The sequence below is a fragment of the Mandrillus leucophaeus genome, unplaced genomic scaffold (assembly GCF_000951045.1).
Source record: "Mandrillus leucophaeus isolate KB7577 unplaced genomic scaffold, Mleu.le_1.0 Scaffold1347, whole genome shotgun sequence".
Taxonomy (NCBI): domain Eukaryota; kingdom Metazoa; phylum Chordata; class Mammalia; order Primates; family Cercopithecidae; genus Mandrillus; species Mandrillus leucophaeus.
The window spans coordinates 73,181-87,746 of record NW_012101307.1 but is presented as its reverse complement, the minus strand read 5'-3'; the positions used below and the strand labels follow the sequence as shown (position 1 = coordinate 87,746).

At 37.4% G+C, this 14,566-nt stretch overlaps 1 protein-coding gene across 3 annotated transcripts in view; it reads right to left on the bottom strand.

Moving 5' to 3' along the window:
- The window catches only part of KLF8 (Kruppel-like factor 8), a 50,393-nt gene that overhangs the window by 14,034 nt on the left and 21,793 nt on the right, over positions 1 to 14,566 (bottom strand). For 2 of the 3 annotated variants that reach the window (XM_011973135.1, XM_011973134.1), the window contains 2 exons: positions 11,629 to 12,193; positions 7,567 to 7,678 (listed from right to left, as the gene is read on the bottom strand). In XM_011973135.1, the coding sequence (XP_011828525.1) occupies positions 7,567 to 7,678; positions 11,629 to 12,193 (677 nt within the window). Of the gene's footprint in view, positions 1 to 6,733; positions 6,874 to 7,566; positions 7,679 to 11,628; positions 12,194 to 14,566 lie in introns of all 3 variants that reach the window. The other variant, XM_011973133.1, reaches the window with a different exon arrangement.

Below are 14,566 nucleotides of genomic sequence, written 5' to 3'. Positions count from 1 at the left end.
GAGTTGATGGGTGCTGACGAGTTGATGGGTGCAGCACACCAACACGGCACAAGTATACATATGTAACAAACCTGCACGTTGTGCACATGTACCCTAGAAGTTAAAGTATAATAATAAAAAAAGAATAAAAATCAATGAAGCAACAACTATAGTATCTACAAAATAGCCTCAAAAAGGCAAATCTAAGAGTTATCAGCCTTAAAGAGCAAGTAGATAATGAGATAGAGGTAGAAGTATTCAAAGGGATAATAACACGGAACTTCCCAACCTAGGGAAAGATATCAATATCCAAGTACAAGAAGGATAAAGAACACCAGGCAAATTTAACCCAAAGACCATTCAAAGCATTTAATAATTAAACACCCAAAGGTCAAGGATAAAGAAAGGATTCTAAAAGAAGCAAAAGAAAAGAAAGAAATAACATACACTGGAGTTTCAATACCTTTGACAAGACTTTTTAGTAGAAACCTTAAAGGCCAGTAGAGAGTGGCACGACATATTTAAGATGCTGAAGGAAAAATAAACTTTTGCCCTAGAATAGCATATCCGGTGAAAATATCCTTCAAACATGAAGGAGAAACAAAGACTTTTCCAGATGAGCAAAAGCAGAGGGATTTCATCAATACCAGATTCATCCTATAAGAAATGCTAAAGGGAGTACTTCAATCAGAAAGAAAAGGACATTAATGAGCAATAAGAAATCATCTGAAGGTACACAACTCACTGGTAATATTAAGGACAAGGAAAAACACAGAATCAGGAAGAAATCCCAAACCTGAACAGACTAATCAACAAGTAATGAGACAAAAGCCATAATTAAAACTCTCCCAGAAGGTGGAGGTTGCAGTGAGCTGAGATCATGCCACTGCACTCCAGCCTGGACAACAGAGTGAGACTCGGTCTCGGAGGGGTGGCGGGTGGGAGGTGGTGGGGGCGGTGGGAAAGTCTCCCAGGAAAGAAAGCCCAGGACCTGATGGCTTCACTGTCAAATTCTAACAAATATGTAAGATTAGCTCATATCCATTCTACTGAAACTATTTTGAAAAATAGAACAAGAAGAAGTACTTCCAAACTCATTCTATGAGGCCAGTATTACCCTGATACCAAAACCAGACAAAGACACATGAAAAAATGAAAACCATAGGTCAATATCACTGATGAATATTGATGCAAAAATCCTCAACAAAATTCTAGCAACACATTAAAAAGATAATTCATCATGGCCAAATGGGATTTATCCCACAGATGTGGGGATGGTTCAGCATATGCAAATCAATTAATGTGATACATCATATCAACAGAATGAAAGATAAAAATCATATGGTCATTTCAATTGATGCTGAAAAAGTATTTGATAAAATTCAACATCTTTTCCTAATAAAAATCCTCAGAAGACTGGGTATAGGAGAAACACACTTCAACATAATAAAAGTCATTAATTGCTGACCCATAAGTATCATACTAGAAGGGGAAATACTGAAATACTTTCCTCTAAGGTTGGGAACATGACAAAGATGCCCAATTTCACCTTTATTCAATGTAGTACAGGACGTCCTACCTACAGGAGTCAGATGAGAAAAGAATTAAAGATCATCCAAATTTGAAAGGAAAAAGACAAATTATCCTTGTTTGCAGAAGAGATAATCTTATATTTGGAAAAACCTCAAGCCTCCAGAAAAAGAGCTATTAGAATTGACAAAAAAAAAAAATTTAGTAAAGTTATAGGATAAAAAACTGACATACAAAATCTAAAACATTTCTATATGTCAACACGTGAACATTCTGAAAAAGAAATCAAGAAATAATCTCATTTACGATGGCTCCAAATAAAATGAAATACCTAGGAATTAACACAAACAAGAAAAGAAATGATCTCTACAATATATATTATAAAACAATGAGGATAGAAACTGAAGCACAAACAAAAGGAAAGATATTCCATGTTCATAGAGTGGAAGAACACATTTTGTTAAAATGTTTGTACTACTCAAAGCAATCTACAATTTTAATGTAATCTCTATCAAAATATTAATGACATTCTTCTGCATAAATGGAAAAAGCAATCCTAAAATTTATATGGAACCACATAAACCCAGAATAACCAAAGCTATCTTAAGCAAAAATAATAAAACTGAAGGAATCACATTATGTGACTTTACATTATACTATAGAGGTATAGTAATCACAATAGTGTGGTGCTGGCATACAACAGACACACAGATCAGTGGAACAGAATAGAGAACCCTGAGATAAATCTATGCATTTATAGTGAACTCATTTCAGACACAGGTGCTGAGAACATACATTGGGGAATGGACTGTCTCTTCAATAAAGGGTGCTGGGAAAACTGGATATCATAGGTAAAAGAATAAACTAGAGCCCTATATCTCACCATATGCAAACATCAAATCAAAGTGGATTAAAGGCTTCTGTCTAAGATCTGAAACTATTACAAGAAAATATTGGGGAAACTCTCCAGGACATTGGACTGGGCAAAGATTTGTTGAGCAATACCCCACAAGCATAGGCAATCAAAGCAAAAATGGACAAATGGGGTGCCATAAAGTTAAAAAATCTTCTGGAAATAATCAACGAAGTGAAGAGATAACTCACAGAATGGGAGAAAATATTTGCAAACTACCCATCGGACAAGGGATTCATAACCAGAACATACAAAGAGTTCAAAAAACTCTATAGGAGAAAAATCTAATAATCCAATTTAAAAATGGGCAAAAGAGCTAAAAAGACATTTATCAAAAGAAGATAAACAGGCATATGAAAAGGTGCTTAACATCACTGATAAGCAGAGAAATGTAAATCAAAACTATAATGAGATAACACCTCACCTCAGTTAAAATGGCTTTTATCCAAAATACAGGTAATAACAAATGCTGGTGAGAATGTGGAAAAAAGGGAACCCTCATATACTGTTGGTGGGAATGTAAATTAGTACAATCACTATAGAGAACAATTTGGAGGTTTCTCAGAAAACAAAGTAGAGCTATCATAAGATCCAGTAATCTCACTGCTGGTTATATATCCAAAAGAAAGGAAATCAGTCTATCAATAAGATATCTACACTCTCATGTTTATTGCAGCAGTATTCACAACAGCCAGAATTTGGAAGTAACTGGTGTCCATCGACAGATGAATGGATAAAGAAAATGTGGTGCATATGGGCAAAACAGCTGAAAAGACATTGTCACTCACCTGTTCATAGCCTCTAGGCAAAACAGCTAGGGCTCTGGGTCCTTCTATACACATTCTAACACAGCAAATGTAACATAGCAGATGTTTACAAGAAAGGAGGGCTTCCTCCTTGTCCAAGGTATCTAAGTCCCAATTCTGAGCTTGGAGACCACTATGGAGAAGGAGTCTCCAAGGCAAAGGGCACACATGGAGAATGAGATCCTATCAATTGCAACAACATGGATAAAACTGGAGGTCATTATGTTAAGTGAAATAAGCCAGGCACAGAATGACAAACTTCATATGTCGTCACTTATTTGTGATAACTAAAAATTAAAATAATTGAACTTACGTAGACAGAGGAAAAAGGATGATTACCAGAGGCAGGGAAGGATGGTGGGATGTCAGTGGGTCAGAGGGCAGTGGGGATGGTTAATGGGTACAAAAAATAGAAAGAATGAATAAGGTCTACCATTTGATAGCACAACAGCATCATTATAGTAAAAAAAAATCATTTAATCGCACATTTAAAAATAACTAAAAGAGTATAATTAGATGGTTTGTAACACAAAGAATGCCCCATGCTTGAGGGGACAGATACACCCCTTTACCCTGATTTGACTATTACACATTGTCTTCCTGTATCAAAATATCTCATGTAACTCAAATACATAAACCTACTATGTACCCACAAAATATGAGAATAAAATAAAAATAATTATTCGTACTGATTAGGTTGTAAAGTGATAATATTTGTGATATATTGGGTTAAAATACGTATTATTAAACTTTTTAAAAGAAAGAAAAGAAAACTCTATCAAGAAATTAAGTAGGGTTTTCTTATACAGATATTTGGGAGTGGACACTGTTTAAGATAGGTTTAGGGAAGAATTTTCTGGGCAGAAGACATTCAAATTGAGATCTAAAGGATAAGAAATGTCATGAAGTAAAATTAATAAGAGGCAAGATCCTATAGGGCCTTTTAGGGTACTCTATTTGGATTTCATTCAGAGTGTGACGGGAAGTCCCTGGAAGATTTTAAGTAGATGTTATATAATCTTATTTATATTTAAACAAAGCAAAACAGAAGCAAACAGATGAAAATCCTTTGGTTACTGTGTGGAGAATGAATTGTAGTGAGGAAAGAAAGCCCGTTACAATATTGCAGGGATGGGGGTACTTACACAATTGCCACGTTATTTCCTAAAGCAACTAAGCCTATTGTAAGTCAAGCAGTTGGGGCAAATTAAATGTTGCTGTGAAAGGCCTTCAAGTGAGCATTCCTATGGTCACATACCCATGGCAAAGGTATGGGTCAGTCTTAAAACCTGAGTAGAATAAGAACAATTCTGAATCTAAACAAAGTGAGGTTGGGGGCAGTAACTCATGTCTGTAATCCCAACACTCTGGGAGGTCGAGGCAGGCAGATGACTTGAAGTCAGGAGTTTGAAATCAGCCTGGCCAACATGGTGAAACCCCATCTCTATTAAAAACAGAAAAATTAGCTGGGCAAGGTGGCACATGCCTGTAATCCCAGCTACTTGGGTGGCTGAGACATAAGAGTCACTTGAATCCAGGAGGCGGAAGTTGCAGTGATCTGAGATTATACCAGGCTAAACTCCAGCCTGGGTGACAGAGCAAAACTCTGTCTCAAAAAAAAAAAAAAAAAAAAAAAAAAAAAAAAAAAGTACTGAGATTCACGTAGACATCCGTTGTCTTCATTCAACCACCAGCCATCTGGCTGTCATGATCTCTTATCAGATAAGGCATTCACTTATAACACTCAAAGCTAAGAATTGTCGATATTTTAGGGCCATTTTTTCCCTTCATATGGGAAGCTTACACCACTAGGGAGAAAAACAGTACTGAAATCTGAAAAGTAAATAAAAGTAAATTATATCTGTTATCTCAGTTTAAGAGTCGAGAGGTGACATAGGAAAGACAGCCAGACTTTTAGCATATTATAAAGCAATTTCCAAGAACTCCTAGAAGGTAGCCACACAATAGGTTACATTGAAATTCAATCCATAGAGTTCCAGATTAAAATAGTCAAGTGGGATCACCTAGTCCAAACCCTTCATCTTACAGTTGAGGAAACCTAAGATCAAAGAGGTAGGAAGACTTATCAGATCCCACAGCAGCTTAATTGGAGACTTGGAATATATGGAATATACATATAGTCAGCATCCATTTCCCATGGAAGAAAAGCAAACAAATACATCACTAAATAATAATAGTGTCATGGGAATGTTTGAATAATGCAGTCTAGAAATCACTCACCTGTTCATAGTCTCTAGGCACAACAACTAGGGCTCTGGGTCCTTCTACACAAATTCTAACATAGCAAATGTAACATAGCAGATGTTTACAAGAAAGGAGGGCTTCCTCCTTGTCCAAAGTGTCTAAGTCCCAATTCTGAGCTTGGAGACCACTATGGAGAAGGAGTCTCCAAGGCAAAGGGCACAAAATGATAAACAACAAACTGCATCTGGCTTCTAGGCAGGTTTCTTTGAATTCCTGGGGTTATAAAAAATTTTTGAACTAGATGCCAACATTCAAAATCAAGGACATTTCACATAATCCGGATTTTTTTTTTTGCTTTTCTTTAACAATGAAATTTACTAATACAGTCGTCCCTCAGTATCCATGGGGGATTGATTTCAGAGCCACCTACATTCCTAACCCCACCCATTGGGTGGATAATGAAATCCATGGATGCTCAAGTCCCCGATACAAAATAACATAGCATTTGCATATAATCTATGCACATTCTCTCCTATATTTTAAGTCATCTCTAGATGTACTTATGTTACTTAATACCACGTAATGCTATGTAAGTAGTTGTTATACTGTATTTTAAAATTTGTATTTTTTTATTGTTGTATTATTATTTTTGTTGTTTTTTAAAAAATATTTTTGATCTGTGGTTGGTTGAATCCACGGATGTGGAATCCAAGAATATTGATGGCTGACTGTAGTGAGCTGGATTTGAGTGGCAGCTCTCCTTCTTCAGATCAGGTATGTGCTGTCCAGTTTGACAGGATCACTACCGGGTCTGCTTTATTTATTTATGTGCACCCTTTTTTTTTTTTTAAATGTGAACAAAGACACGTTAATGGTTAGTGGATTAAAGCCTGCTTTAATTTCAGATAGTTTAAATCGTTCTTGTGCTTTTCCATGCTTAGTAAAACTTGTGAGACCCTGGTAGTAAGGAAGGGAGTAATACCTTAGTCTTTGCTTAAGTGTTGACTCCACAATTAGAAAGACCCACAGGGGCTCACTGAGAATGATGACTATTAAGACACCAGATTTAGTTTAGTGTTTTCCTAGGCTGGTTTTATAAAATTTGCCTTAGAGCAGGGACAAGAAATAGGGATAAAAACCATGAATGGAGCCTGTGCCCACGAGTATAAATGCATCAGTCTTTGTTTCAATACTTCATTCTCTGTCTCTCAGAAATTTTCTCTCTCTCGCTGCCCCTCTCTCTCTCTCTCTCTCTCTCGTGTGTGTGTGTGTGTTAGGGGTGAGATGGGAGTGGGCAGACCTGTATGGATTCTGCGGTGAGCTTTCAGGTGAGAGCTTTTGGTGTACACTTTGCTGCATCCTGCAAAGTCACATTGGTGAATCCGTCTTCTCTTCAAGTCAAGCGACTCTTCTCCCTGCATTTGGGCCATTGCTGCTGGTCTGATCAAAGAAATAGAGATAAAGCCAAACAGTGACTTTACAGTGAAGGCTTAAAAAAATGAATTTACATTCATTGGTGCCACCTCATATCTGCTTTTAATTTATGCGAATTTAATGCTAGGTCCCCCCAAAAAGAAATAATTGGAATAGTAAAAAAAATTCTGTCAACTAGGCCTTTCTGCTCAGTAGGTACAGGTCTCTCAGTAGGTGCTCAGAGAAAGCATGCGAGGTGGTAGTGTTTCCTTCAGTGGTTGTGTTTCCAAATAGTGTGAGCATTTCACTTCAATAAGTTTCATTCTCCTGCTTAAAGAAATTTGATTTTCATACAACAGTTGTTGCTAAACACAAGCCAACTACTTCCAATTAGTTCTGATATTGAAAGACAAAGCTGTTTTAAACTTACAGAGAGAAACAATACACAACTACACTTTGTGGGAAATTTGAAGATTTTTCAAAAGAAAAATTGATGATTTACAGTTAGAACATAGCTCTACCATAACATGCATGTACATGCACATGTATGCACACAAACTTGTATACTTTCACAGGAAAGGTAGTCTCCCTACATTTCTTGTCCTCAAATTCTTACTCTTGTGTCTGATCATTGGTTCCACCTATACGTATGTGCAAATGTACACACATACACACACACACACATACACAAAGACAGACTTGAAGACAAAAAGTACTCACTCTTGCTGTAGTCCCTGCAGACTCTGTAAGGCTGAGGATCCACTCTCAATTGTACTCTCCTCACTGTCACTTGGAATCTCCAGTGGAGACATGGAGGTGGGGTCAACTTTCACTAAAAGCAAAGAAAGGGAGCAGTGTGAGCTAAAAATATATGTGCCTCTTTAATCATTTTCAGAATTCCCAGTTTGTCCAACCTAAAGAAGTGGCAGCAAGATAGAAAAATAAAGAAAAAAACAAAGATGAAGGAAGTGTATTTGTATGGAAGGAAGAGAATAACATTTTATTTTATTATTTTGCATAGCAGGGAACAGAAATGCCTTTAAAGTAAGAGTAGTATGGAGAGTTCTGATACCACTAGAATGAGAGTGTCTGTAGGATATGGTTTGGGTATGATTCATCTCTATCTCCAGCTACCAGGACAGGGTCTGCTGAAAAGTTAGTTTCAACGTGTGTGTGTGTTGAATTGAACTCACTGAATAGCTCCTGGCTGTCCTAAAATCAAATTATAGGATTAGTCCAGATGTGAGAACATCTACCTTGGCCTTTGTGCTCTTAAACAGAAATGAGTCAATGAGATGAAACATACACCTACCACCTAGTAGGTGCTTGATACAACCTTCCTTTCCACCTATGTTGGGAGAAGCTGTCATATATTCCTTATTATCAAACACTGATGTTTCTGATTCCTAACAAAACTCAATCAGGTGCTCAACAGTCTCCTAGATCCAGTGAAACCTTCAAAATTTCTATAGAGAAGAAACTTGGGGGTGGTGATAAGGTGGGGAACAAGTATTTGGTTAAAAGAGTTGTCCTATACTTTGCATATCATTCATTAAAAAGTTTTAAGCATGTATCTTGAGGTGTGCATGTTTGTGCATGTATGTGATATACAGGTACTGGTATCCTACAATTTTATATGCATTATAAGAAAACAAACAAAAAGTAGTACGTCATCTCACTTAAGTTAAAGTGGCTATTATCAAAAAGACAAAAGACAGTAAGTGCTGGTGAGTGTGTGGAGAAAAGGGAACCCTTATGCACTGTTGATGGGAATGTAAACTAGTTATAGCCTTTACGGAAAACAGTATGGAGGTTCCTCAAAAAATTAAAATTAGAACTACCGTATGATCTGGCAATCTCCCTTCTGGGTATATATCCAAAGGAAATAAAATCATGTGCCCAAAAGATATCTGCATCCCTGTTTAGTGCAGCATTATTCACAATAGCCAAGATGTGGAACCAACCTAAAATATCTATCAACAAATGAATGAATAAAGGAAATGTGACACACACACACACACACATATACAATATAATATTATTCAGCTATAACAAAGAACAAAATCCTGACATTTGTGAGAGCACAGATGAACCTGGAGGACATTATGTTAAGTGAAATATGCCAGGCACAGAAGGACAAATAGTGCATGATCTAACTCATATTTGGAATCCAAAAATTTAATCTCATGCAAGTAGAGTAGAATGGTAGTTACCAGAGGCTGGGGTGGCTAGTGGGGAGGGGGATGGGGAGATGTTGGTCAAAGGATGCATAATTATAGTTAGATAGGAGGAATACATTTCAAGAGATCTATCAGATAGGAGGAATACATTTCAAGAGATCTATTGCATAGCAAGGTGAGTATAGTTAATGATGATACACTTTATTAAAATTGTAAAGAGAATGGATATTAAGCGCTCTCACCACAGAAATGATAATAAGGTAATGCATTTGTTATTTAGCTAGATTTAACCATTCCAGAATGCATATATACTTCGAAACATCATGCTATAGATGATAAAACATACAATATTACCTGTCAATTTTTAAGGGTAAGAAAATACAAATTTTGATACGTTCTTCTTGCACTCCAATTGTTTTATATGTGCCCCCTAAGGTTTAGTAAGCCCACCATTTTGGATACCGATGTGGTTTGGCTGCGCCCCCACCCAAATCTCAACTTGAATTGTATCTCTCAGAATTTCCACATGTTGTGGGAGGGACCCAGGGGGAGGTAATTGAATCATAAGGGCCAGTTTTCCCCTGCTATTCTCATGATAGTGAATAAGTCTCATGAGATCTGATGGGTTTATCAGGGGTTTCTGCTATTCTTTCTTCCTTATTTTTCTCTTGCTGCCACCATGTAAGAAGTGTCTTTTGCCTCCCGCCATGATTCTGAGGCCTCCCCAGCCATGTGGAACTGCAAGTCCAATTAAACCTCTTTTTTTTCCCAGTCTCGAGTATGTCTTTATCAACACCATGAAAACGAACTAATACAGATACCATTGGGCCAATGCCCTTAGCTTGGAACCCCATTGAGCACATTTAAAATTTATTCTGTTTATTTAGAGTGGCTCTGATGGACTGATGATATTATGGAGACTATTCAAAGCTCCTTCAAACCATCCCTTGATGCTACCACTGCCTTTATCTCAGCAAACTATCACACGGGAAATTTTATTTCCTTTTTTATTTGTTTCCTTTTTTTTGGTTTGTTTGTTTGGCTCTCCTTTCATATATGGAATGGATCTCATATCTCAAAATAAGATTATGAACACTTATCATTACCACACTTAACCACTAGTCAATGATAATATTTGTATTCAGAAGACCAGTGCAGTCTCAGCAACTTGATGCTTAGTAGTATATTGTTTTTCAGCCTCCTACATTTAGTATAGGGCATCAAATTTCAAAGGTAGAGACTCTTTTATACTAAGCTGAAATCTGCTTCCTAGTCATTTCCACCCCTTGCCCTTTTCGATATATGCAAAACTTTATCAGCCTGCTTTAGAGGCCACATAATTTTCCTTGATCATTCCTGATTACAAACTAAAACAGATATACCTCTGGGAGGAGAACTAGTGGTTGGGGGATAGTGGTGGAAGACAGACTTAATTTATACCTTTCTGAATTTTTGAACTTATTTTAAAAATAAAATGGAAGATTATAGCATTTGAATTCTCTCTTGGACAAATTTTCAAGTTTGTTTATCAAATTATCTGTTGCAAGACAACTAAGACAACTACTAGCACTGTGTTAAGTTCTCTGGAGGCATACATTAAAAAAATTAATATAGAGTATTATTTTTGAGGAATCTACAATTCAGTTGTGAAAATAATGCCCAGACACTTGTGATACAGACAAATAAATAAGTAAAATGGAAAGTGATAGATGCCAAATGAGGAAGAACACAGGGAAGATGACAATATTTCAATTACTTCTTTTGTAGGGAAGAGAAAAGGGAAAGTATTGGTAGAGACAGGAGCTAATACTGGCTAAGTATGTTTGAGATAGAAATATTGTTCTCAGCTTTTCCACCAAAGCATTCTGAAGGCGTAAAATAAACACATTATCCTGAAAAGTCCGAGGGTGGATGCCTTTAGTAAGCTTAACCTCTTTTTGAAGTGTGTGGTTTATCTTAACAGGTTTTGCAAATTTTGCATTTTGTAATACAAGATAATCATATTTTAAATATAAAATGCTTTAAATTATTTAATATCAAATAATATGGAAGTTCCAGGAAGTTGTTTGATATGTCACTGATAGATATGCATACCTGGTCGAGAAGCATGGTCTAATCAAGAGTCATTGTACATTCCTTTTTTTTTTGAAACGGAGTTTTGCTCTGTCGCCCAGGCTGGAGTGCAGTGGCACACTCTCGGCTCACTGCAAGCTCCGCCTCCTGGGTTCATGCCATTCTCCTGCCTCAGCCTCCCGAGTAGCTGGGACTACAGGCGCCTGCCACCACGCCCGGCTAATTTTTTGTACTTTTAGTAGAGATGGGGTTTCACCATGTTAGCCAGGATGGTCTCGATCTCCTGACCTCATGATCCACCCACCTCGGCCTCTCAAAGTGCGGGGATTACAGGCATGAGCCACCATGCCCGGCCGAGTCATTGTACATTCTTAAGCATTAAAAAGACATGATAAAAACAGTACTTATGAAAGATTACTGTTGAAGCAGTGTCCAGGAATAACTGGAGGTGAAAACAGACAGGAGATAGGATGACTCAAAAAGGGAATAGATTCAGGAAGGCCAGGAAAGGGGCAATATTGTTACTTACCTGATCCAACATTTTTACCATCTCCTCCAATGAGTGGGACTGTAATGGCTGCAGGGCCCCCATCTGCAGGCAAAGTAGTATACACCATGGGCAGAGACTGCACTACCACTGGGATGGTCTTCAGGCCACCCATCTTATTTGGCAGACTGACTGAGGGGATAGTGTGAATGACATGTAAGATCTGCTGGCCACCAGTGCTCTGAGAGGAGGTCAGGACAGAGCCTGGGGTCAGAACAGTAGGAATGTTTGCTGAAGTGCTCATGTCAGATGTTGACGTGGACACCACAAGGGTCTGGGGAGCAGACTGTGGCTTCGGGGGACGTACTGGAGCTTGTAGCATGCTAGCAGGCTGGAGAGGAGCCTTGGGCTTGTGAAAGGAGAGGTCAACTGGTTCCACTTGGGGCAGGCTGAAATCACTAGCCAAAAGTTCTTCTGGGGGCTCAATCTTGATGTCATTAAACAGTGCTGGGTTCTCCATGGGGTTGGCATCCAGGAGTGTTGGAGAAGTCATATTACTTCTGTATTCTATCTCAGAGGGATCTCTGTTCCGAACAGAACTAGTGACCTTAAATAAACAAATGAGAGATGCGTAAGTCAGTGTTAGTACCCTGAAGAGACATGCAAGCAATGTAAAAAAGAAATCTCTATTCATTTCACATGGAAGGAATACATGGTGCTGGGAGAAATAAGGCAGGAGTAAACTAAAGAGAAAAAAGGAAGGGAAACTTTACTGAGTACCAGTAAGTACCAGGTACTGTATCAGGCAATTGTTAAAAATTATTTCATTTAACCTTCACAATAATCTTGCAAAACTATTTAAAGTCAACACTTTATGAGCATCCACTATAAGCTTAGTGGCAGCTCACATGAATAAAGTACAGCCAATAAGTACATACTAACATACTAAATATAATGATAGAAAAATGTGACTAGTTTATAAATCATACCATACTAAATAATGTAACAGGCATACAAGCAAGGCGTTTTAGAAAAACAAAAGGGAATGACTCATTCTGTCTAGAAAAGGAAGGCTTCAAGGAGGAGATGATGCTTCAGATGAGTCATAGAAAATTAATAGAAATTTTCTAGGCAGATAAGAGATAAGAAAGATATTCCTGTCTATAGAGCCATAACAACAGACAATATAATTACAGAATAAACTATGAAATAAACTTGGAATACAGTTAGTTGTATTATATGCAAAATTGAACTCTGTAACTTTTTAATTCTGGAATTTTTAAAGAAAACTAATAAATGATTTAAATGATCATAAATGATTTAAACTAATAAATAATTTTATTAGTTTAAAAAACTAATAAATTTTTTTAAAAAACTAATAAATGATAACTTTATATGTAATATATGAAGTAAAACCTCAACCTAATTAAAAACTTTCTAAGAATTCCATGAATTCAAAGGTCAAGGATATAACGAACTGTGTATGCCACTGCCAAGCAACACTCTGGATCTTGAAGATGAGTTTGGAGATGGTGGTACCTCTTTAGCCAGTAAACAAACAAGCCTCCATTATCTATTAGTATTATATTTGAATTATTGGAGTTTTAAATTATGAAAAATTTTAAGGAATACATCCTTTATATAACACATAGCCACTTTTAGTTTTGTATATTTGGAAGATGAGGAAAGGTAGAGTTCAATGAAAGGTTGGCTGATAGAAGATAATTGTTTGGAAGAGAGGAATAACAAGGGAAGAAGTATTTCTGTGAGATTTAACTAGCTTCTCAATGAAGATTGATTGAAAGAGGAATAAAACTAGATTAAAAGAAATTCAAAAGAAAGCACGTGGAAAAATCGCGATGAGACGTAAAAATATTTGACTATTGACTGGATATTGGACAATATTAATGAATTATTGTTAATTTTAAGGTGTGATAATTACGTTATGCTTACGATTTTTTAAAATTTAGGTGAGAGATAATAAGGGTCTGAATTCAGAGAGTAATAAGTGGCAGGGGAGGCAGTGTCTTCTTGCTCTGACTTTATTTTAAAAACACTCAGAGTGCTGCAGTGAGCTATAATCACATCACTGCACTCCAGTCTGGGTGACAGAGCAAGACTCTGTGTCAAAAACACATGACAAAAACCCTCAGAGCAGGCTGGGAATGAGTAACAGCACCAAAAACCCATCCGTGCTTTGTCTCCAGAATTTAGCCAAACTACCATCTTCTTTTCCCTTCTTTTATGCTACAACACTCTTGGTTTCTTGATTTGCAAGCCCCTATCCCAACTCAGCCCTTGTTTGTGGTCCAAATATTGCTTCAATCTGCTCCTCCAGGACATGATTTCTGTGATTTGTCCCACTGTTTCACATACTGCGAATGTAACCCATCCCTCATGGGTGGATTTGACCCATCCAGATAAGGGGGGAGTAGAATCCTGTTGACAGGGAGAGGAAGTTGTCAAGATTGGCTCTGCTGAACATAAAACTCCCCTGTTCTCAGAATCCCTCAAATCAACTTAAGGTCTTATTTTTCCTACATTTCCCACATATCTCTTCACTTGAGTAGCTCTATTCCCAGATTAAAAAGATAGAATCCAAGGAAACTTCAAAAGAAAAAATGTTATGTTATCTCTTTCCATAGTCTCTCTATCATTGCTGTCAATAACAGTGAGAAATAGAGTTACAATAGAAAGCATAAGAAGAGGTTCAGTGTAGGGCAGGCACGGTGGCTCATGCCTGTAATCCCAGCACTTTGGGAGGCCAAGGCAGGTGGATCACTTGAGGTCGGGAGTTTGAGACCAGCCTGGCCAACATGGTAAAACCCCATCTCTACTAAAAATGCAAAAATTAGCCAGGTGTGGTACCATGCACCTGTAGTCCCAGTTACTCGGGAGACTGAGGCAGGAAAATTGCCAATGCACTTCAGCCTGGGCGACAGAAAGAGACTCTGTCTCAAAAAAAAAAAAAAAAAATTCA